General features: G+C 40.1%; 1 protein-coding gene across 1 annotated transcript in view; it reads right to left on the reverse strand.

The window, feature by feature from the left end:
* Window positions 1–25058, reverse strand: part of cnksr2a (connector enhancer of kinase suppressor of Ras 2a) — a 410446-nt gene that overhangs the window by 262679 nt on the left and 122709 nt on the right. The window contains 1 exon segment of the mRNA XM_048602521.1: window positions 23564–23651. Within this exon segment, the coding sequence (XP_048458478.1) occupies window positions 23564–23651 (88 nt within the window).

Here is a 25058-nt window from a genome sequence, read left to right on the forward strand (position 1 = left end):
TGTGTTCATCCAGCTCTACACCTTGTTATCTCAGATTCTCCAGCATCTGCAGTTCCTACTATCTCTGATACAATTTTAACCCCACTGCGAAGCCTCTTCCAAGGATGCCTAGCCTGAAGATGTTAGCCTCCTCCCTCCGGAAGCCTTCCTGCTCCTATGATGCTGCTTGGCCTACTGTGTTCATCCAGCCCTGCACCTTGTTATCTCAGATTCTCCAGCATCTGCAGTTCCTACTGTCTCTGAATCTCCTTTTGTCTACTTGGAGGAGGTTAACTGAGGATTCGTCACACTAGAAACTAACGTACCTATATAAAATGCTGAAATCATGTTTGGATCAACAAAGTGACACTTAAAGGAAGCTCACAAGGTGTCAGATAAATCATGTCTCTAAGTTGTCCTCAGGAAAATAGAGCTGAGAGGTAGCATTGTTTAGAGGATAATCCGATCTCAGCTGGTAAGGAAACTGTTCTTACAGCTGGATTGGATTCGCACTACATATATCTAATGTATCATCCCTTAACTCTGAAAAGCACGGAAACAGATGGGTTTGCAATGAAATTATTCGCAGTTTAATCTGCACAAGAGAGCAGGTGCCTAGGTTTCTAGATTTAATGTGGGAGTAGTTTTATTGACTTAAAATATTTGCATTTGCATTTACATAGCATTATATATACACAAGACATCTTCATGCACAAAACACAATGAGTTGGTTTGAACTGTGACAGGTGTTCATATGTTTCTGCAGTTTATTGAATAACCTACAAGGATGAAGGGAGAATCCAAGAATTTAAATTTGGGAAATACATGCTCAATAGTAAGAGTTCATCCTCATCCAGACACCCATTTACCATATCATCAGATCTGAAATGATCATGTTTGAGGAATGTATGAAAACAGAGTGTGACGATGCTGCCACTTTAAAAATGTTATATTGTCCTGGATTTTTTTGAAGAGAGGTTGTAAAGGCAGAGGTGCTGAAGTGGATACTGGAACTGGCCTAAGTCAATAATTTAAGAGGCTTTTCAGTTTTTTTTACATCTGTTTTTAATAATGGAAGGGGAATTCTCCTAGATCAGGCTTTTTGGTTTTTTTAGCTGTGGCAGTGGAAGGTGTTTGGGTCCCAGAAAGGTTGGGAGCTTCTGAAGATGATTCCTAACTGTGACTTTCTCTGAAATCTCTCCTGATGTTGAATGGCATGTAAGAACCCATGTCTGACTTTACCTTTTTGCCAAGGGGTGTGTTTATGGGATGTTACTATATTGGAACAGTTAATTAGTAATACATACCATATCTATTGCTCAGTTAAGTTTTCCAATAGTTAAGTTATTCTAAATTCCTCTTTTATTTGTTTGTATTTTAATTATAGTGTTTAAATAAATTGTGCTTTGCTCAACATTGACCAGTTGCATCACATCTGAACACCCACTTCACATCTACCTCTAAAATAAGGAAAAGTTAGGGTCTAGGCTAACTTCTTAAAATAGTTTCAGGGTGTCTGGTCTGATCCATAACAACAGCAACATAAACACACTGGACTTCTCAAGGTCAGTTTTGTTGACTAGGCATTTAAACAATTAGAAAATATTCAAAAATCAAGTGGAAAACCTACAATATGAATTAGCTGCAGTAAAGTCAATACTTTTAGAATGAGAGGTCATAGACTTTAGATAAGGGGTAACAGATTTAAAACTGAAATGTGGTGAAATTACCTCTCTCAAAGGGTTGTGAACTTGTGGAATTGACTATGCAAGAGTGTGTTGGACGCTGTCTTCAGTTTGGGACATAATCTGCAGAGCATGACTTGCTGTTGAGCAGGGATTTGTCAGCACTTTCCCCTCTAAATTGTGCATATGTGCTGCTGTGCATAGACCTCAGAGACCCACACAGATAGGTAGAAAATTAGAGGGAGTGATGTTTGTCAACCCTTTACTATTCCTGTACTTACAGGAGATCACAGACCAGTACTTTGAAATCTATTTGCCAACTTTTGCTGTTGAATCTCTCTCTCTGGACAGCCTCATAGTTTACATCCACAGTCATTTTTGGCTTTATCAGCCTCCTTTTAAAAAAAAACTTCTTTTGAAGTGAAGGACTAAAATACTCAAATATTTTGGGGTCAGCATACACAACCAAAGAGGTTTGGAAAACAGAAAGTAAGAGGTTTGGAGAACAGAAAGTAACCTGTTTTCTCATCACATATAAAATTATACATCTGATTTAATACCTAATACCTGATTAATACAGCATTTACCACTGGTCCTATACAATTCACCAGTCCAATTATTAAAAGCATGCCTTTCAGGCAATCTCTTAAAAGAGATTAACAGTATCTCAGTCTATATACATGCCCTGTTTATGGTGGAGGGGTTTTAATTCACTGTGTCTTTCATTTTTGTGCAAATTCTAATTTAAAGATCACAACAGTACATGCAAAGAAGTGTTGATCTGGTCCATGGAAAATATTTGTGAAGTTAACAGTTTTTCACTGTGGCAGATGTAATGCAATTTGTGCAATCTTTCTATTTCCAAGTCCATTACATACATACCTTTTAATTGCTTCAATTCCACTCTTTTTGCAACCTTGTTTGCATTTCACAGTAATATTCTTTACCATTGTACTCTTTAAAGCATCTAACCTTTTCAAATTTTCATTTTAAATTGGTCATCACCCCAGAGGACATCTTAATAGTTTATAACCTGCAATACTTGTGCCCTTTATTTGTGTATGTGGATTATGATTTTGTATAAAATAAAGTTCTCTAATTAGCGTCATGGAGATGTACAGTCTGGAAACAGACCCTTCAGTCCAATTTGTCCATGTCTAAATTAATCTTGTCCCATTTGCCAGCATTTGGCCCATATCAGTCTAAAGCCTTCCTATTCACGTACCCATCCAGATGCCTTTTAAATGTTGTAAATATACCATTCTCCATCATTTCCTCTGGCAGATCATTCCATACACACCCCATCCTCTGAGAGAAAAAGTTTCCCCTGAGGTCCCTTTTTTAAGTCTTACCCCCTCACCTTAAACCTATGCCCTCTAGTTTTGGACTCCCCTACCCTGGGGAAAAGACCTTGATTATTCACCCTATCCACGCCGCTCATGATTTTATAAACTTTGATAAGGTCACGCCACCCCGCCCCCCCCACCACGACCCCCGCCCCAACCCCACCACTCTCCAACGCTGTCGGAAAAATAGCCCCAGTCTATTCAGCCTCTCCCTATAGCTCAAACCCTCCAATCCTGGCAACATCCTTGTAAATCTTTTCTGAACCTTTTCTAGTTTCACAATGTCCTTCCTATAGCAGGGAGACCAGAATTGAACGCAGTTTTGCTAAACTGGCCTAACCACTATCTTGTACAGCCACAACATGACCTCCCAACTCCTATACTCAATGCACTGACCAATCAAGGCAAGCATACCAAACGCCTTCTTCACCACCCTGTCCATCTATGACTCTACTTTCAAGGACGATGAACCTGCACTACAAGGTCTCTTTGTTCGGCAATACCCCTAGGACCTTACCATTAAATGTATAAGTCCTGTATTGATTTGCCTTTCCAAAATGCTGCATCTCACATTTATCTATTCTCAAATTGCATCAGAGTTTGCGGGGTTGTTTGGTAAAATGTGATTTTCCTGTGCTGAAATTGAGCAGGTGCACCAGAAGTACACTCTTCACAGATGGATTATTTAAGATTATTGTTTTAGTGCCATTGAAGGTACATGTGAATTGTCTTTCAAGGACAATTCCAGTGCTACTTCATTGCGATTGCTAGCATGAATATAGAAACCAAAAAACCCCAAATTCTTAGGAAGTTACACATACACCAGAAATGTATTCCTGTCAATGTGTGAATGCTTCATGAGTTTCAACAAAACACAGTCACACAGGTTTGATGTTTAGAAATAGAAGTGTCAGTTCTAGTGGGCATTACCCGCTCTTGCATAACCTGAAGGGGAAATATTGATTCAGGAATGACAGAATCTGCTCCACTTTTGAAGATATGACTCATACACTGATGAAAAGTCAAGTTTTTTATATTTTACTTTACAAAAACTTGACAAGGTTCCACACAAGAAAATAAAGTTTGCATTTTCATTGTGTTTCTGACTATTACAGGATGTCCCAATTAGGCTTACAGCCAATTAAGTACTTCTGAAGTGACGTCATTGTTATAATGTAAGAAATATAGAAGTCAATCTATGTACTTTAAAGATCTACAAAACAAAATCCCACAAGATAATCTGTTTTTTGTGTGTTAATTGATGGATAAATATTAGTCATGGGGAGAACTCCCCTGCTCTTAAGTATTGTCTGGCTTTAACATTCCTTTGAGAGGTTAGGCTTCTCTGAAAGGCAGGATGTCATTCAATGCAACATTCCCTCAATGCTGCCCTGAAGTGTGAACCTAGATTTTGTTCTTAAGTCTCCAGGATAGGACTCCAAATCGCAACTTCCTGATTCTTTCGACTGCAGCATTTGAGAAAGGTAGGTGCTAATATATGGGAAGTGTTGAATGACTTCTAAAATCTCCCCACTGAATCAAAGTAGCTAGGGTGTCAGTGCTTATTTGGAACAGCAACCAGGCTGATGGAGGATTTTGATGCGAACTAAAGCTTTTGCATACAAAATATTGTCATAGTCTTACCAGACCATATGTCTGCTCTCTCATTGGAGAGAGACAACTGGTGCTAATTTAACCTGAGCGTCACCACGCCTCAGGCGAGGGGAAGGCTGAGAAGGAGAGTCCTTCATGGTAATGTCAGCCAGGAATTGAATCCACACAATTGATGTCACTCTGCATCACCAAACTAACTATCTAGCCAACTGAACTAGCCGCACAGAGCACAAGCAATTGTCAAGTCACTTATAATATCGCCAAGTGCAAATTTTTGACATATTTTAAGCTGGTGTGGCATCAGCACACAGGACGACAGAGAAAAGTCTGAAAGCGTTAAGTAAAGAAGGAAATATTGACATCAGTGCGTGGGCTAAACTTGCCTTATATCATACCGCGTCACAGCCCCTCATCCAACAAGCCACAACACAGTGAGGAAATGAAATAATAAACAGATGCAATTACATCAGATGGAGAAAGTGCAGAACCATGTTTTGAGAACCACCTTCCTCAAGGCAACTTTTGTCCTCTCTGCCCAAGTAGCTGCGGCTCCAGATTAACCTGTTGAGTCACTTCAGGCCACACGGATCATGAAACCTGGCAGATATCATCCTCGTTTCAAGGGCCCGATGAATAATTTAGCAGAAATATTGTAAGAAGGCAGAAGACTCCGCTTAAAACTAAACAGGGAAGGTTTCAAATTTTGTTAGAGAACATCTGGTTAAAATCTGTGTCCTACCACGTTACCTTGATCATAAGAACATAAGAACTAGGAGCAGTAGGCCGTCTGGCCCTTCAAGCCTGCTCCGCCATTCAATAAGATCATGGCTGATCTTTTCGTGGACTCACATCCACTTACCCACGTTCTCACCGTATCCCTTAATTCCTTTATTGTTCAAAAAAAATCTACCTTTTTTTAAAAAACGTTTACTGAAGTAGCGTCAACTACTTCACTGGGCAAGGAATTCCATAGATTAACAACCCTCTGGGTGAAGAAATTCCTTCTCAATTCAGTCCTAAATCTCTCCCTCTAATCTTGAGGCTGTGCCCCCTTGTCCTAGCTTCACTTGCCAGTGGAAACATCCTCTCTACTTCTATCTTATCTATTTCCTTCATAATTTTATATGTTTCTATAAGATCTCCCCTCAGTCTTCTGAATTCCAATGAATACAATCCCAATCTACTCAGTCTCTCCTCATAAGCCAAGCCCCTCAACTCTAGAATCAACCAAGTGAACCTCCTTTGCACCCCCTCCAGTGCCAATGCATCCTTTCTCAAGTAAGGAGACCAAAACTGCACACAGTACTCCAGGTGTGGTCTCACCAGCAACTTGTACAGCTGCAACATAACCTCTCTGCTTTTAATTTCAATCCCTTTAGCAATGAAGGACAAAATTCCATTTGCCTTCCTAATTACTTGTTGTAACTGCAGACCTACCTTCTGTGATTCATGCACAAGGACACCCAGGTGCCTCTGCATAGCAGCATGCTGCAACTTTTTACCATTCAAGTAATAATCCTTTATGCTATTACTCCTACCAAAATGTATGACTTCACATTTAGTTACATTGTATTCCATCTGCCAGACCTTTGCCCACTCACTCAATGTATCTATGTTCCTCTGCAAAGCTTCACAGTCCTCTGCACACTTTGCTCTGCCACTCATCTTAGTGTCATCTGCAAACTTTGACACCCTACACGTGGTCTCCAATTCCAAATCATCTATATAAATTGCAAATAATTGCGGTCCCAACACCGATCCCTGAGGCACACCCAGTCACTGACTGCCAGCTAGAATAGCACTCATTTATCCCCACTCTTTGTCTCCTGTTAGTCAACCAATCCTCTATCCATGCTAATACTTTACCCTTAACGCCATGCATCCTTATCTTATGCAGTAGCCTCTTGTGCGGCACCTTGTCGAAGGCCTTTTGGAAATCTAGGTACACCACATCCACTGGGTCCCCATTGTCCACCTCGCTCGTAATGTCTTCATAGAATTCCAAAAGATTTGTCAAGCATGACCTGCCCTTCATGAACCCATGCTGCGTCTGCCCAACGGGACAATTTCTATCAAGATGCCTGGCTATTTCTTCCTTGATAATAGACTCAAGCATCTTCCCCACTACAGAGGTTAAGCTAACCGGTCTATAATTCCCCATCTTTTGTCTACTTCCCTTTTTAAACAGTGGCGTCACATTTGTTGTTTTCCAATCTGCTGGGACTGCCCCAGAGGCCAGCGAATTTTGGAAAATCACCGCCAGTGCACCTGCTATTTCTCCCACCATCTCTTTTAGTACCCTGGGATGCATTCCATCAGGGCCAGGAGACTTATCAATCCTTAGCTCCATTAGCTTGCCCAACACTACCTCTTCCGTAATAATGATTGTTTCCAGGTCCTCTCCTACCTTTGTCTCTTTGTCAATTACTGGCATGTTATTAGTGTCCTCCACTGTGAAGACCGATACAAAATACCTGTTCAATGCCTCGGCCATTTCATCATATCCCATAACTAAATTCCCCTTCTCATGTTCTAAAGGGCCAACATTTACTTTAGCCACTCTTTTTCGTTTTATATATTTATAGAAACTTTTCCTATCTGTCTTTATATTCTGTGCTAGTTTTTTCTCATGTTCTATCTTACTTTTCTTTATAGCTGTTTTTGTGGCTTTCTGTTGACCTTTAAAGTTTTCCCAATCTTCTAGTTTCATGTTGTTTTTGGCCACTTTGTATGCCTTCTCTTTCAATTTGATCGCCTCCCTTATTTCTTTAGACACCCATGGCAGATTACCCCTTTTCTCACAGTCCTTCCTTTTCATTGGAATATACTTTTGCTGAGCACTTTGAAAGATTGCTTTGAAAGTCCTCCACTGCTCGTCAACTGTCCCACCATAAAATCTTTGTTTCCAGTCTGCTTTAGCCAAGTCCTCCCTCATTCTACTGTAGCTCATTGTTGATCAGATGGGTAAGTTATGTTTGTGCACAATCAACAACAGGACATCCTGCATAAAGGCAGCCTGGTAGATAGGCATGGCTGCCTGTTGGGCAGAGAAGTCTTCAGACAAGGCCATAGGGACAGATTGGGTAAATTTGATAGAGATTGTGGGGTCTGAGGTGAAAAGAACAAATTTTGATTCATTTGTGGATAATTACAGGGTACCAGTGGAGAAATCAGAGATTGGAAGTTGGGGTTGGAATTAGGAGTTACGCTTATGAATGCAAATCTCGCCACATTCTATCTGGCGGATTTCTGGAGACTCAGGAAACCTGGTAGATTAATAATACAACATATTACAGCTGACCTGTTTCAGCCTCAATTCCTCTTTTGTGTCAGCTCCTCATTATCCTCGACTTCCCAATATTTCTAAAATCTATCTCCTCTTCAAATAGTTTTAGTAATCTTCACAACTCTGTGGGGAGAGAATTTTAATCATTCACTACCCTCTGGGAGAATAAAGTCCTTCACATCTCTGCTTTAGATGAGAGTCCCCTCATTCTGTAACTATGTCCCCAGTTCGATAATTCCCCACCATTAGAAACATCTTCTCAACATTTACCCTGTTGAGTCCCCTTAGAATCTTGCATGTTTCAATAAGATTCTTCCAAATTCTAATGAATCAATGCCTAATCTGTTTCGCTGGTCTTGATAAGTCAATCACTTCATCCCAGGTGAATCTCTTTAAGAACTGCCTCTAATGCCAGGTCATCCTACCATAAATACAGAGACCAAAACTGTATACAGTACTGCAGATGTGGTCGCACCAATACCCTGTACAGCTATAACCAGACTACCCTATTTTAAAACTCCATCCCCTTGGGAGAAAAGGCCAAGAAATCCTGTAAAAATGGAATCATCCAGGCTCTTTTAAAAATGTTAATAACCAATCTAGATTCTGAGAATGGACTAGTTATCAATCCTTGTTCCACCTCAAGTGGACAGGCGTTAAATACCTGTTTCCGAAGATCTACCACTTGTACTCTATGCAATGTAAGTCTTCAACAAGTTCTATCTCCAATGAGCCATTCTTAGCATTGACTGAAATTCCTGTATGGTATCAGTCTAACACCTTTATATCAGATTAACAGTATGATGAATATTAGAGCAGAGATTTTGAATGAATAATGAATGTTTTCCAATGTTCATCATTATTCATTTTGTGACAGGGAATTAAGTGTGGATGTGTTTAAACATTACATTTTAGCCGAAATATCTGAGGAGTGGTAATCAAACTTACTAACACAAAAGTCTAATGCAGTTCTGCAGCACTACCTTACACGTTTCAATCAATTACTCATTAAGGCTTCTATATGCTGAAGCATCATGTAAAGTGATCCTTTTAATTAAAAAGAGAAATATTCCTACATGTTTCACCCAGTGAGTTATGAGATATAATCATACTGGTCATGGGTTCAATAACGGAGGCATGGGATTCAGGGAAATTTAGCTGTCTGGATACAAAACTGGCTGTCCAATAGAAGACAGAGGGTGGTAGTAGATGGAAAGTATTCAGCCTGCAGCTCGGTGACCAGTGGTGTTCCGCAGGGATCTGTTCTGGGACCCCTGCTCTTTGTGATCGTTATAAATAACTTGGATGAGGAAGTGGAAGGGTGGGTTAGTAGGTTTGCCGATGACACGAAGGTTGTTGGAGTTGTGGACAGCGTGGAGGGCTGTTGTAGGTTGCAACTGGACATTGACAGGATGCAGAGTTAGGCAAAGAAGTGGCAGATGGAATTCAAACCAGAAAAGTGTGAAGTGATTCATTTTGGAAGGTCAAATTTCAATGCAGAATACAGGGTTAATGGCAGGATTCCTGGCAGTGTGCAGGAACAGAGGGATCTTGGGGTCCACGTCCATAGATCCCTCAAAGTTGCTACCCAAGTTGATAGGGTTGTTAAGAAGGCGTATGGTGTGTTGGCCTTCATTGGCAAGGGAATTGAGTTTAAGAGCCATGAGGTTATGCTACAGCTCTATAAAACTCTGGTTAGACCACACTTGGAATATTGTGTTCAGTTCTGGTCACCTCATTGTAGGAAGGATGTCGAAGCTTTAGAGAGGGTGCAGAGGTGATTTATCAGGATGCTGCCTGGACTGGAGGGCAGGTCTTATGAGGAAATGCTGAGGGAGCTGGGGCTTTTTTCATTGGAGCGAAGAAGGATGAGAGGTGACTTGATAGACGTGTACAAGATGGAGAGGCATAGATAGAGTGGATAGTCAGAGACGTTTTCCCCAGGGCAGAAATGACTATTACGAGGGGGCATAATTTTAAGGTTATTGGAGGACGATGTAGGGGAGATGTCAGAAGTAGGTTCTTCACACAGAGAGTGGTGGGCGTGTGGAATGCACTGCCGGCAGTGGTAGTGGAATCAGATACTTTAGAGACTTTTAAGCGACTCTTGGATAGGCACATGGAGGATAGTAAAATGTAGGTATGCAGGGTATCTTAGTAGGATAATAGATCGACACAACATTGTGGGCCGAAGGGCCTGTACTGTGTTGTACTGTTCTATGTTCTAATGAGTCTATGGAGCAGTTAGAGTCCTACTATACAAGGCTCCAGATTAGGGAGAGGGGAATGAGCCAGAAAGCTACAGATTTACAATATTTAGCACCTCCTAAAGATGATACTGCCACATAGCCATCAGACAAAGATACAATGTAGCACAACTCCTGGAGATCAAACAGCTCAACATCTGTTTTCACAGCAAGAATTTTTCTAATGCTTTCTTGGCATGTGGGCAGCACTAGGTAGGCCACCATTTCCTGCCCAATCCTAGTCACCCTTGAGACAGTGATGGTAAGCTGCATTCTTGAACTGCTGCAGGCCATGCTGAGTAGGTACACCCACAATGCTGTTTGGAAGTGAGCTCTGGGATTTTGATCCAGTGACAGTGAATTGACAGTGAATTCCAAGTCAGGGTGGTGGTAGTTTGGAGGGGAACTTGCAAGTGGTGATAGGCAACAGATGCAAGGGACTATGTCCTTCGAGGTGGGTTTAGAAGGTACTGTTGAATGAGGCTTTGTAAGAAGCGCATCTTGTAGATGACACAAACTGATGCCACTGTATGATGTGGGTAACGGAAAGCTGGCAATTTTGCAACATCTTCCTCTCCACAAAAAGCAGGACAAGTCCAACCAGGCTAATTACGCCCCATCAGTCTATAACTTTGATCATCAACAAAGCACTGAACGATGTCACAGGCAGTGTTATCAAGTGGTCATTTATAGCCAGTTTAGTTTCTGTCAGGACGACTAAACTGCTTTAAGTTTATGCAGGGTATTTTGTCCTGCATGGTGGTAAGCTCCTCGTGTGTTACTGGAGCTTCACTACATCAGGCAAAGGAGGAGTCATTCATCACAGTTCTGACTGCAGATGGTGACAGTCCAGTCCTAGAGTGTTAGAAAGTGAGTTCCTCGTTACAGATTTCCCACTTCTATGTACAAGGCTTGGTTTATTCTGTTTTCTTTCGCATAATAAACATCTGTTTTATTGTTGACACAGAATCTGCAGCATTGCATGCTTGAGTTTCAGTGAAAGACCACCTCGTTAAACAAAATACAGAAAAAGGAAAATATGATCCAATAAGCCAGATGTCAGTCTGGAATCTGACCTGTCCAATAATAATATTCGCTCGGATCATAACATCTATTATTCAGTAACTTATTGCAAAATCATTACTGAAATGTGGAATCGTGCCTGGTTGAGAATGAAGGAAAGAAAATTATGCAAGACTGAAAAAGAATTAGATATATAGTGCTCCACTAAGTGTTAAGATAATGATGTTTTAAATGTTCTAACAATATTTAAAAGCTTTAGGCAACACAACATCACATAAAGCTTCATAAAGATCTGACAAAGATTGCATTTCATCTTGTAAATAAATCTGGAGTTTTACATATGCAGCAGTTTATCCTTCAAATTTTCTTCCACTGTCACTTCCACCCACATCTAATGCAATCTAATGCAATTATTCTTGAACAGAGTGGACAGCTCAACACAAAAAGTATTTTATAGCAACATTGAAATGCTGAAAATGAATCATTCAGTAAGACAAGAAAAGAATCCCTAACTACCTTCTTCATTAAGTTAATTTCTAAGTTATGACTTATGTTCCATGCATCTTAAAATACAGTACAACACCTCACTTATTATTGGCTGTGAACAGAAAACTGCACAGAGATTCCACATTGAAATTAGGTTTATCTCACTGAATTCCTATTCTGGTTTCAGTGCTTGCTTTTCAAAACATGCGTAGGCAAAAAAAGACAATAAAGTACAAAATACACTCCTGTACATTTGTAATAGGTTGCAAACAAATCTGCTGTGTTGAACTTAATATGTTTTATCAAGAAGTGCCAAATTGTTAACCAAATGAGTACACCATATCCCCTTTATATTTATTTTCAGGGCTAATGGTGCATTTGCTAATTAACCGAACAAATCCTGAATCACCATTGGTTGAATAAAAAACAAAGGGGTGATGTTGCCAGAGAGCGAAATTTCACCCTTCCCAGTGTAGTGCAAACAATGTTGGGAAAGTTGGAAATAAACAGAATAACTGAAAAAAATCAGAATATCAGCTTCGCCAAAAATTTCCTCTTGAGCGTTCAATGGTGTCTTCAGAGTCTCAATTCATACTTTATTTCCATGTATTTGCATCTCATTAATCGTCCAATTCACCTAATTTATATACCACATCCAACTCTCCTCAACTTCCTTCAGAAACTGAGCAGCACAATTGGTTGCTGGGTTGGTTGGCCAATGAGATCCCCTGTACAGTACCTACGTGAGTGGTCATGCTCTGATCCAGCTCAGCCTATGCTCAACTCTCCTTGTATGGAGTGAGGAGCTTGATGATGGTTCACCTTCACCTGGAACTCAGCACTGACCTGGGCTGGTATTTGGCTCCAGCTGGCTTTGTTTGGTGGCTTGGCTTCCTGTGACAGTCAACTACAAAGAGAATGGCCCTCCTCTCCATAGCCGCATCCACCAGCACTTGTTGAACCCTGTTTGTAAAGCAGGAAGCAAGTTTTCCTTTCTAGGCCATATTCTCAGTGATGATGGTCCAGCACCATGGTATGAGAGGCAGATTCTGGCTTGCAGCATCTACAGTGACGAGCAACTGAGCTTTAAATTTCATGCCAGGGCAGGAACCATGGAAAGACCCATCATTCCAGCAGTCCTGCTACACGATGAAATGACAAAGGTACTTAAGAACCTGGTGACATTATTAACAAGGTAAAAAGTGAAAAATTATGCGAGAAATGAGACATCAAGCTCACTTGGCAATACACTTCAACTGAAAGGGGGGAAATTCCAACTCTTGTGGTAATGTCACTGGAATAATAAACCTGAGGCTCAGGCTAATAATCTGTGGACATGGGTTTAAATCCCATTCTGGCTGCAATGTGCAACTTAAACTCACTGAATAAGGTCTAAGTTGAAAACTAGTCACACGAGTAGTGACCATAAAAAATCACTGATTTTCATAAAACCCCGTTTGGTTCCCCAATGTCTTTTAAGGAAGGAAATCTGCTGTCCTTGCCTCAGTCATCAGACCAGACAATGTCGTTGACTTTTGACTGCCCTCTGAAATAGCTCAGCAAGCCACTTAATTCACGGACATTTTGGCATGGGCGACAAATACTGCCTTGGTGATGATGACCACATCTCATTAAAGAACATATGTAAAAATTATAAGATGTAAGATGGTAACCCAATCAAACTCAAAAGACTGACACTCAACTTTGAACCATATAGTACACAAAGAGTCTACTTATCTCAGCTAGTTCTTTCAATAAGCAATCCAATTAGTCTGACTCACTTGTTCTTTCTCCACCACCTTGTAAATGTTTCACCTTCAAATGTTTATTCAATTCTGTGTTGAATGTTATGATCTCCTTCCACCACCCTTTCAGTCAATGCATTCCGGACCATAATAACCAAGTGGATATGACAATACTTCTCCATTGGGTGTCATGGTGGCACAGTGGTTAACACTGATATTTCACAGCACCAGGGACCTGGATTCAATTCCAGCTGTTGGTGACTACCTGTGTGGAGTTTGTACATTTTCCCTGTACCTGTGTGAATTTTCTCTGGTTTCCTCCCACACTTCAATCATGTGTAGGTGAGGTGGATTGGCCATTGGAAACGTGGGTTTGGGTGGGATGCTCTTCAGAGGGCCGGTGTGGACTTGATGGGGCAAATGGCCTGTTTCCACACTGTAAGGATTCATGTCATTTATGTTTTCTTACTAATCACCTCAAATCTGTATCCTCTGACTACCAACCCTACCACATTAGAAATTGTTTCTCTTTATTTACTCAGTCAAAACCCTTCAGGATTTTGAAACCATGCATTAAACGTCCGCTTAACCTTGTTTGTTTCAATCCTTAATCTAAAGAGAACAACTCTAGCTTTTCTAGTCTCTTGACATAAGTCTCTGTCAGTATTCTCTTCTCTGCCCTCTGAAACCTGAGACCCTTGTCAAAGTTTGGTGATCAAGGACGTTATTTCACCTAACTTTTATAACAATTTAATATGGCTTCCTTGTTTTTGTATTGTATTTTCTATTATTAATTTTATATTGCATTTTCTATTATTAAAGCCAAAAATCCCATTATCTCTTGTTCTAATCTGAATCTATCTCTTCACCTTCAAAAATGTGTGAACATACCTCCAAGATCTGTTATTCCTGCACACCCATGAAACTTTATATTATTTGGTTCATGCTGTTTTTCTGATTGCTCTTACCAAATGTACCACATACACACTTTTGTCCATTAAAGTCCATCTGCCACACATCTGCCCTTTGCACTGCCTTCCTAAACTCTTTTACTTTTATCTGTTTGCTACATTTACAAGTTCTTATCATCTTAAATTTTGAAATGATGTCCTATCGAACCAAGTCTGATTGATTAATATACATCAAGAAGGGCATTGGTACTAATATCTGGTTGATGTTGTAGTTGTATCCACCAAGACCATCAGAGATGCTATGAATAGATTCACTGCTACCAGACCTACTTACTTGTATTAGTCACAGTTACTGATACCATGTGGGAATGGTGCCCATGCAAAATCTTTCCAGAAATGAGGCCCTGCCTTGCTGAACAGAGCATGCTTATTATTCAGTGCTTCATAGCTAGTTACATTGCATCTAGGTTACATACTAGCTGGTTTTAAGACTTAAGGGGACATGCACATTACTGCTACATGGAGCTTAGTAATTAAAACACTAATTGCGCCTCCCAGAAACAGTCCTTTATATCTGAAGGGTGGAGCTCATTTCATCAGTTTGTCAATTAACTCTTTCAGGTGCTAACTGCCTTATGCAAAAATACCGGCTAATTTGAAAACCAGCCAATCACCACTACTTGCTGTCTATTGCCCCTTAAGCAATTCTGTATCCACATTGCCAATGTACCTTAAAGCTTATTGACTTGAATTTTGGCAACAGGCTGAATCTTCCTCTGGGCTTGGGAACATCTGACCTGCCCACTTTTGAGGCTTGCCATCTGCACACTTGACCCATGTGTGACTTCACATGCCATTGAACATATTGTACAATAGTACCAAACAGGAACAGGCCCTTTAGCACACTATGATGTCGTTCCAAACTAATCCCATCTGCCTGCACATGATTCGTATCCCTCTATTCTCTGCCTTTTCATGTCTGTCTAAATACCTCTTGAATGTTGCTATTGGATCTGCTTCTACCATCTCTCCTGGCAGTGCGTTCCGGGCACCTATCACCTTCTGTGTAAAAAGCATACCTTGCACATCTCCTTTAAACTTTCCACCCTCTCACCTTAAACCTATGCCCTTTAGTGTTTGACATTTCCACCCTGAGAAAACTACTTCAATAACCTATCCATGCCTCTCATAACACTGTATACTTCTTTCAGGTCACCCCTCAGCATTTGACATTCTAGCAAAAACAGTCCAAGTTTATCCAACCTCTCCTTATGGCTAATACGTTTCAGTCCAGGCAACGTCCTGGTAAACCTCTTTTGCATCCTCTCAAAAGCCTCCACATCCTTCCTATAGTGTGAGAATCAAAACTGCACACATTACTCAAAATATGGCTGACCTGAAGTCTTATACAGCCGCAACATAACTTGCCAATTTTTACACTTAATGTCCTGACCAAAGAAGGCAAGCATGCTGTATGCCTTCTTTACCAACTTATCCACTTGGGTTGCCACTTTCAGGGAGCTATAGACTTGCACCCCAAGATAGCTCTGTACATCAATGCTCCTAAGGATCCTGCCATTTACTTTCCTCTTAGAATTGATCTCCCAAAATGCATCACTTCACACTTGTCTCAATTAAACTCCAGTTTCCATTTCCCTCCAACTTTCCAACTGATCTATATCCTGTTGCATAGGCTTGGGACCCAATTTTGACCATGGCAGTAAGTCCCACACTGCATTGCTAAAATATCGGTCTGTCCGACAAGCTAGAGCCACTTGCTAGTTTTAACTGTTTGTTCCACCTTTTTCCAAGATTCCACTTGCAAAATCAAATAGTGCACTGCAGCTATTATTCAACTGATGTTGCAGTGTTTCAATATAACTTTATCATCAAGAGTTCATAATGCTCTTTCCCGAATTGTCAATATCAAGAAAACAAAGTCAGTTCAAAAGTGGCATAATCTGCAGAACAAGATTCTTGCAAGATAGGATAAATTATGTAACGTTACTAAGGCAAGAAGATTAAATCATTAAATAGTTTTTAGAGATCGTGCAAGTTTGCCTTACACTCAAGTGTATAATAAACACAGAATCCCTATGGTATGGAAACAGGCCATTCAGCCCACACCAATTCTCTGAAGAGCATCCTATCTAGACTCACCCCTTATCCTATAACCCTGCATTTCCCATGGATAACCCACACATCCCTGGGCACTATAGCATGACCAGTCCACCTAACCTGCACAACTTTGGACTGTGGGAGGAAATGCACACAGACACAGGGAGAACTTTCAAACTCCACACAGACAATTACTCAAGACTGGAATTGAATACAGGTCCTGAGCATTGTGAGGCAGCGGTGTTAAACACTGAGCCACCATGCCACCCCAAATGAGCTTTACCTGAATCCCACACTTATACTTCAGCTAATTTAACTCAACTCCTCTGTTCTTGGCTGCAAGATTTTTGTTTTCTTTTACTTTCAATGAGTTTTGCATTTTTCCAAGTTACAAATTTGCTTTCATGTTCCTAGGAATATTCCACTTGAAGCTGTGCCAAATGACATTTGCCTTCTGTATTTCTGTGATGAAGCCAGAAATCACTAATGGAAAAGGTTTGCATCAACCTGAAGAATTTCAATTCACAACAATCCTCACAGGGATATGCAAGGTGTGGGGTGGCGCACTGTTGCAACGTACAGACATTCATAGCACTCACCCCTCCACCCACCTGCCAGCTACAAACCTTGGCTGGTCATAATAAAGGTCCTATTCCATAGGAAGGGAGAGGAAAATATCAGAAAATTAACATCAAGAGCTGGAGTGTCCAGTGGATGGTATTTCTCCTCTGAGCCAAAAGGGCCTGGATTCAAGTTCCACTCCAGGATTTGTTGGCCTCAAAAGAACTGAGCCACTACTGCAAGAAAGCCAGCGCGTATCAGTGCCAGTTTCCATCCAGAATAAATGGCAAGGGTTAGTGACAGGGAGGGCATCCGTTTGCAGAACCATGTGCCAAATTTTTAAAAATGACAGTTGATATGAAGGAGCAACCAAACAACATTGTGTTACACTGTCTCATTAAATGTGAGAAAAGCTGAAAAGGAATGGGAAAAAAAAGGCTGAGAAGCTAATTACAGAAACCAAGTATTCCTGGAACATTGCATTGTGGAATATTGCATAGCACATTATACAAATTGATGGACAAGTTCTAAAAGCTACATTTTGTTCTGTCTAATGCGGTATTTATCTTTTGACTGTACAAGTACAATGAACTAGCAAACACCAAACAATGATTAAATCGTGAAGTATAAGCAGATTAAATGTTCGACTATCAGGGTTGCTTATAACATTATCCTCTCAGACTCACAGCACCAACCCTGCTCAACCCACTCAGTTAAGAATAATATGTTTGAAAAATTAAAATTGGATATGTTCGTTTCTAAATCCAAGGAAACCTGGCTCCCATGTGGCTCATTTCCCCTTTGCTGATTTCTGACTTTGTTAAAGTTTCCAGTAAAGGCAGCCTAGGGATAAAATTAACTCTACAAGGTGACAGCCCCATGAGAAAATAGGTGCGGTGATGGAATTTTAAAGTAAAGGGTCCCCACGCCACAGGAGCTTGGGGAGATGCAATGGAGTGATGAGATGAGGTCATGGTAAGTCAGATGTTTGAAAAGATGCTTTGGGGATTTGGGGAATAGGAGTATAAGACTCCTTGAGTGGGCACTACCGGAGGTCTCCATCCACTACAACTTTCCAAGCACCGGTCTCACAGCAGGAATCATTTACAATCACAGGCTCCATTATTACTTCTCCTGGGATGACTAATTTCAAATATTAAAATAAAACCTGACAATTAAAATTGGGCCTGACTTTACTTCCTTCTGAAATCCCAGAGAAAGTATTTTAGTCCTCCTGCATACCAATCTCACTCAATATCTTCCCACCAAACGGGGGTAAGGGCAATAAGAAATTAAATCAGCATCAGATTTCAACAAAACCTCCCACATTTCATATGAGGTGGTTTGCAGCTTTCTCCGTAAGTGTTGGTCTCTAAAAATGAGAATTCTACCAATGATGACTCATGATATAAATGTAGGCAACAGTTCTCTTCAAAAAGAAAACACAAAATAAATTCAGTAGAATTTTAACACTTTTCTGCCCCCAAAGAGCTCATTTAAATTTCTAGCTCTATGACTCATTGGAAGCAAGTTAACAACTCACACTGGTGAGAGCTACGCTTTTGCAGCATTTGGTTGATTAACACTGAAAAAAATTTGAGCTAGTCAGAAGCAAATCCCCATTGCCAACAAAGGTGTAAAATTTAAAAGCAAAGTATTTATGTTAACTTTGACACTCTAGTATATCAGCTTGATTTTAAATTATTAAGACAATACAATCTTACAGCTGGGAGTGTGTGGAAATTGCAGGGACTGAGGGGGTGTAGGAGATAAGACTCATTCTCGTGTAAAGTATGCTAATCAGAGATTTTTCCTCTCTCACACAATAGTAATTAAATTTCAATCCCTGCATAGTGTTTGCAACAGGATGGACTGTTAAAACACGGTGTGCAATTTCACTCATCTCCAAAAAATATTTTATGGACTATATATCACTGTTCAAAAACAAATCAGGCACATGTTCAAAGCTGTTTTAATATACCTTACTAATACAAACTAAAGTCAATGATACTTTTGCATTCACTAATTAATGCAGTTGAGAAAGGCCTTAAAACTTCTTTTAGTTCACCACATACTTCTAGCTATTATGTAGCATTACAAGAGTAAGGACCCAGATAGTCCCAGTTTTCCACAAGGCTCACTTTTCCTTGCCATGTCTAATCTTCTTGTGTCTTTTGAAAATTTACCGCTGCCTAAGTTTTCCACCAGCAAGGACCTCCTCACCAATTCATTGTTGCTTTGCCAAAATTCTCATCTCCTCTGTTGTCTTCTTTTCAACAAGAAACCGGATCTCACCAGCTCCTGTTGGTTGCTAACACAAAAATAATTCCTGCTCTTTACAGCAGGCGCGGCATTCTCTCTCTTCCTCTGTCTCTGTGTGTGTGTGTGTGTGTGTGTGTGTGTGTGTGTGTGTCTGTCTGTCTGTCTGTCTGTCTCTCAGAGTCAGGGTCCCAAAAGAAACTAACTCTTTCATGTCATGTGACAAAAATGGTCACTTGATTTTCAATAGGTCTTGGCTTGGTATCTTTCTTCATGGCCATCAGATCACAGGCAGAGATAATGTACTGGTGCTGTCACTGGTCTAGTAACTCAGAGCCTCAGGCTAATGCTCCAGGTCAACAGCTCAAATCCCATTACAGCAGCTAATGTTAGTTGAATTCAATTAATAAATCCTGTATATAAAAAGCTAGCCTCAATGACGGTGATCATGATAACCTTCACTGATTGTTGTAAGAATCTCATCCCCATGAAATCTGTTATCCTTACCCGGACTGGTCTATAAGTAACTCCAGTCCCTTCAGCAATATGCCTTAACTGTCCCATGAAATGGCCTAGCGAGACCCTTAATTCAAGTGAAATTGGATGGGTAACATATGCTGGCCTTTCCAGCAATACCCACATAGGAAAGAAGAAAGCAAGTCCAGAATATTCTGTCTCACCTGTTATGAGTTATTTTAAAACATAACCGTTTTTAAAAAAAATCTCACATTCATTGCCCTCCCACCCAATAAGGAAAGAAAGCATTTCTGTTCTCATGACTTTTCTTGTCCATGATGCTTTCAAAATACAAGAAAACGCACACGTTTTAAATACCTTAACAACAAACTTGTGACACACAGTTCAGGTAAAATTCTTGCCTCTTTTAGTCACATTTCACTGTTAAACATTCAGACTTGGCGATATTGTAAGGTTTCATTCAAAACAATTGATCGCATGTGACGATCAGGTTTGAAAGCTTGCAAATGTTCTTAAAGCCTCAACTCTCTTGCAAACCCTTTATTTTGATTCACCCTCTTTCAATCCATGCGAAAGCCTTCCTTTTGATTTCAGGGTTTCCAGGTGCACAAAAGAGTTCCTTTTCGATTTGTACAGCTCTTCCATGGACTTTGGTGTAAATATTGCACCATGGTTTATGAACATAGAACTGTACAGCACAGTACAGGCCCTTCGGCCCACAATGTTGTGCCGAACTGTTACCCTAAACCTAAGGTCTATCTAACCTCTACCCCTTATACTATCATCCATATGCCTATCTAATAGCCACTTAAATGCCCCTAATGAGGCCGACTTCACTACCCTCTCTAGCAATGAATTCCATGCCCCTACCACTCTCTATTTAAAGAACCTACCTCTGACGTCTCCCCTATATCTACCTCCACTCACTTTAAAACTATGCCCCCTCGTAATAGCTACCTCCACCCTAGGAAAAAGTCTCTGGCTGTCCACTCTATCTATACTTCTGATCATTTTGTACACCTCTATCAAGTCACCTCTCATCCTTTGTCATTCTAAAGAGAAAAGCCCTGGCTCTCTCAACCTTTCCTCGTATGGCCTTCCCTCCATTCCAGGCAACATCCTGGTAAAACTCCTCTGCACCTTTTCCAACGCTTCCACATCTTTCCTGTAATGAGGCATCCAGAACTGGACACAATATTTCAGATGTGGCCGAACCAGGGTTTTGTATAGCTGGAGCATAACTTCATGGCTCTTGAACTCAATCCCTCTATTGTATTCTTTGTGTCTTCCTTTAATACCTATACAGGATTGTGCACTTTCTCATCCTGAGATAGTATTTGTGATGGCCTAAAGGTTTTATAATTTGTTTGGTCTAGTTAACTTTGTCAAGTGGTTGCTGGACTAAGTTGTCATAGAGGTTCCTGCTTAAAAGTACTTTTGTGGATTAAAATCCACATTCACAAGGAAGCAATTATGTCACTGGATGTGAAGTCTATTTCCAACCAAGATTCCCACTCCTGCACCCACACGGAGATGCCTTATGTCAAGAAATTTTCTGTACACTTACGCAAGACTCACATTAAGAACTAGTGAAATTCACACCTAAGCAGCAGTTAGCAGGTTTGAGTAACAGAAAACCTTGAAGCTCAAATCTACAGCCATCTGGTAGAGAGGTAGACATTTCAGCCCCAGTTTCATCAGGCTACCCACACATTGGAAATATTATAGCGATGAATAAATGTCACCTCTATTTTTAGTTTTGGAGCTTGTTTGGAAAAGGTAGGTGTTAAATTTTTGTTTAATCATGAGTCACATCACTTCTAATTTCTATGCTTGCAGCTTACAGTAAAAACGTCCTCAACATTTATTTTCTGGGGCTCTAAATAAGTTTTTTTCAGTTAATGCACACAAAGAGAGCAAAGGTTTCGAATTCATGATGATTTGGGCAGTGATTTATAAAGGCAAGCAGAGACTGTCAAAGTCACCTTACAAAATGTGAAAGAAGCTGATTCAGATAGAGTGTAAAGTATTTATTTTTAGACTTGGAAAAATAATGAGGACAACTATCAGTGCAGTATGGAAGAATTCATGTTACAAAATTTGAAACGTGGGAGAAAATATCAGGAAATTCATTGTTATTTACAATATTTGGTGTTAATTTGCCTCCAACAGTGTACTTTCCTTGTTACAGCAATACATATACTATCTCCTGTAAGATAAGAAACTGGGCATGGATATTATGGTACTGAACATTCCATTAGATATTTATTAAAACTAGATATTACGTACAGATATTACATTCCTCAGAACCAAGTGATAGTATTAAACCATTACGTTACAATAGAGAATTATGCTTTCAGTAGCGTGTCATGCTTCAAGTGATCTGAGGTAAGATGGAGTATGGCATCTTTATTCTCTCAGGTCATGTGCTATAATGCAGTGATGATATTGTGAGCATGATTCTTACAGGTATACTATCATACTGACCATGAGGCATAACAACAAGATTTGCATACTTCTTCCACTTTTAAAGCAAGGTCTTGAATGAAAGTGTAGAAATGTACTGCTAGGCTGTATAAGGCTCTAGTCAGACTTGCATTTGGAATATTGTGAGCGGTTCTGGGTCCCATATTTAAGGAAGGATGTGCTGGCCTTGCAGGGGATCCAGAAGAGGTTTACAAGGATGATCCGAGGACTGAAGGGCTTGTCATGTGAGGAGTGGTTAAGGAATCTGGGTGTGTACTTGATGGAATTTAGGAAGATGATGGGGGGATCTGATGGAAACTTACAGAATACCAAGAGGCCCGGATAGAATGAATGTGGAGAAGATGTTTACACTAGTAGGAGAGATTGGGACCTGATGGCACAGCCTCAGAGTGAAGGGAGAACCCTTTAGAACTGCGATGAGGAGGAATTTCTTCAACCAGAGGATGGTTAATCTACAGAACACATTGCCACAGAAGGCTATGAAGGCCAAGTTATTGAGCGTACTTAAGACAGAGATAGATGGGCTGTTATTGGTCAGGGGATCAAGGGTTATGGGGTGAAGACAGGAGAATGGAGTTGAGAAACATATCAGCCATGGTTGAGCAACAGAGCAGACCTGATGGGCTGAATGGCCTAATTCTGCTACAGTATCTTAAGGTCATATGGTCTAAGTCATATTTTATAGATACTTAAACGGAGGTAACTTTATTCACTATAACTGAGTTGTTGCAATTTTAACAACAAAAAAGTATCCACGAGTTCTAACAGAATGAAACAATTTTGATATTAGATGAATTAAACCCACGATAACTGCTGTTTGGAGTTTATTCTTAGCAAGAGTTTGGGTTCAGCTGGAAACAGGATATTAAAGAGTGTTGAAAAGCAGCATAATTTCTTTTAAGCTTAAAGGTAGCTTCAGTTCTGCTTACAGTATTTGCTGAGTGGTATACATTATCAGCCTCCTTGAAAAGTAATCCAAATGACTTCAATTTCATTCATTTTCAAATTTTGATTTTTCAGACAACTTTTTTCTGACAAATTTTTCAGTACTTTGGCTTAAATGTAGAAAACATACAATTGTATTTGTTTCAGTGAGTTTAGATTAGACAAATATTTAATTGCCATGCCCAAATTGTATCTTTTACCTCTTGGCGAGGGTGGCAGTAAATTGTTCACTTTGAGCAATTCCAACCCAAACTTATAAACACGTGGGATCATTATTCATCAGAAATTGCTAATTTTGATCAGGCAAACCAACAACAGCCATATACACAAATAAAAAAAGATAAGTTGCATGATGAATAGACGGCAACTTCTGAACAGAAAAGGAGTTTCCTTACTTGTTGTACAATAGTGGTCAGTTCCAGACAGAGTTGAATCACATTGTTTCTAGTAACAGAATAGTCTGTCACGGCAGCAAATGGAGATCTAATAGAAAAAAAATGCAGAATATGTCACGATAAATACCAGACATAAAAATCTGAAATGCAGGTCCACATCGTACCAAGATTTTTCTGTCAAGCAGCATAAAAACTATCATAAATGTAAGTATCCCAATATTTTTGTCTTAAAATTGATTAGTACAATGACCCTGGTTCAGTGATTCTACTCAATCCAGGGGCTGGCTCTGAGCTGGCTGGTTAGAGTCTAAGTTCAGTGCACGTGTAAATAAAGGGTGAACTGATGGCAGATACCAGCCTCTGTGGAGTTATTTCAGAGGGGAAATGGAGATTTCATATTCCTGCTGCTGATCAAGGAAAGTCTCATCACTCCAAAAGCATTTTTCAAATTTAATTCAACAGATTCAAGGCTGAAGACATTTTGCCACATGAACATGTACATATAGAAAGAGTTAAAATAAATTCCACAAATGGCAGATTGAAGCCTGACATCAATGTGCTGTAACTGAATTACATTAAGCTGGTGCATAATATTGCAGAGAGTTAGAAGCAAAACCTAAATCTATACTGTCCCTTACCACTTTAGCAATTCGTCAAAATGCCTCCAATACCATGAGTTACTTTTAAATGCTCAATGTGCTGTGATGCAGACAAATATGCCAGCTATTTTCCACACAATATTCCACAAGCAACAGCAAACTGCCATTTGTTCTTTCGCTGGTGGCTGACAAACAGTTGTTCCCAGGTCACCAAGAAAATGCCATCTGCTTCATTTAACACTGCTGTGAGATCTTGAACACCCCTTGAATCATGGGAGCAGGCAGATGAAGCCTGAGCTTAACATCTCATCTGAATGATTACACAATTGACAATGTCACACTCATTCTGCAATGAGATGTCAGTCTAGATTATATAAACAAAGTTGCAGCTAACATTAGCAGCTCAAAAGAACTGGAAGACCAAGGAAAATGAAGATCCTGTGGAAAGACTAGCAAACCTGTCAGGAGGCTTGGCAGGCATCATCATGATGGCAGGAGAACAATGTGAATAAAAACAATAACGATTATAATTATTTTCTCAGGCAGTCCCAAAACTATAGTGCGGTTTAATGCTTATCACAGTACTACAGCAGTCAGATAGCTTGTTGGCTTGATTTTGGTGCAATAATAACAGTAAGGTTAACAACAGTTACTGTTATTACAGGGTAAATCTGACAGCAATGTACTTGTGCAATTAAATGTAGAACCCCAGAGGTTGCATTCAGAAATACCCTTCTTCTCCACAGGGTGCGCTATTGCAGTCCTCACTGATTGACTGGCCTGAGAAGCAGGGATTTTGACTATTAGCCACCTGACTTGCTTTAAAATGTAGTAAAAATTAGAATTCAACTGATGGTATAATAACATAATAAGTGTGTTTTTTTTTCCATGGGATA

This window comes from Rhincodon typus, chromosome 11, assembly GCF_021869965.1.
Source record: "Rhincodon typus isolate 14 chromosome 11, sRhiTyp1.1, whole genome shotgun sequence".
Taxonomy (NCBI): Eukaryota; Metazoa; Chordata; class Chondrichthyes; order Orectolobiformes; family Rhincodontidae; genus Rhincodon; species Rhincodon typus.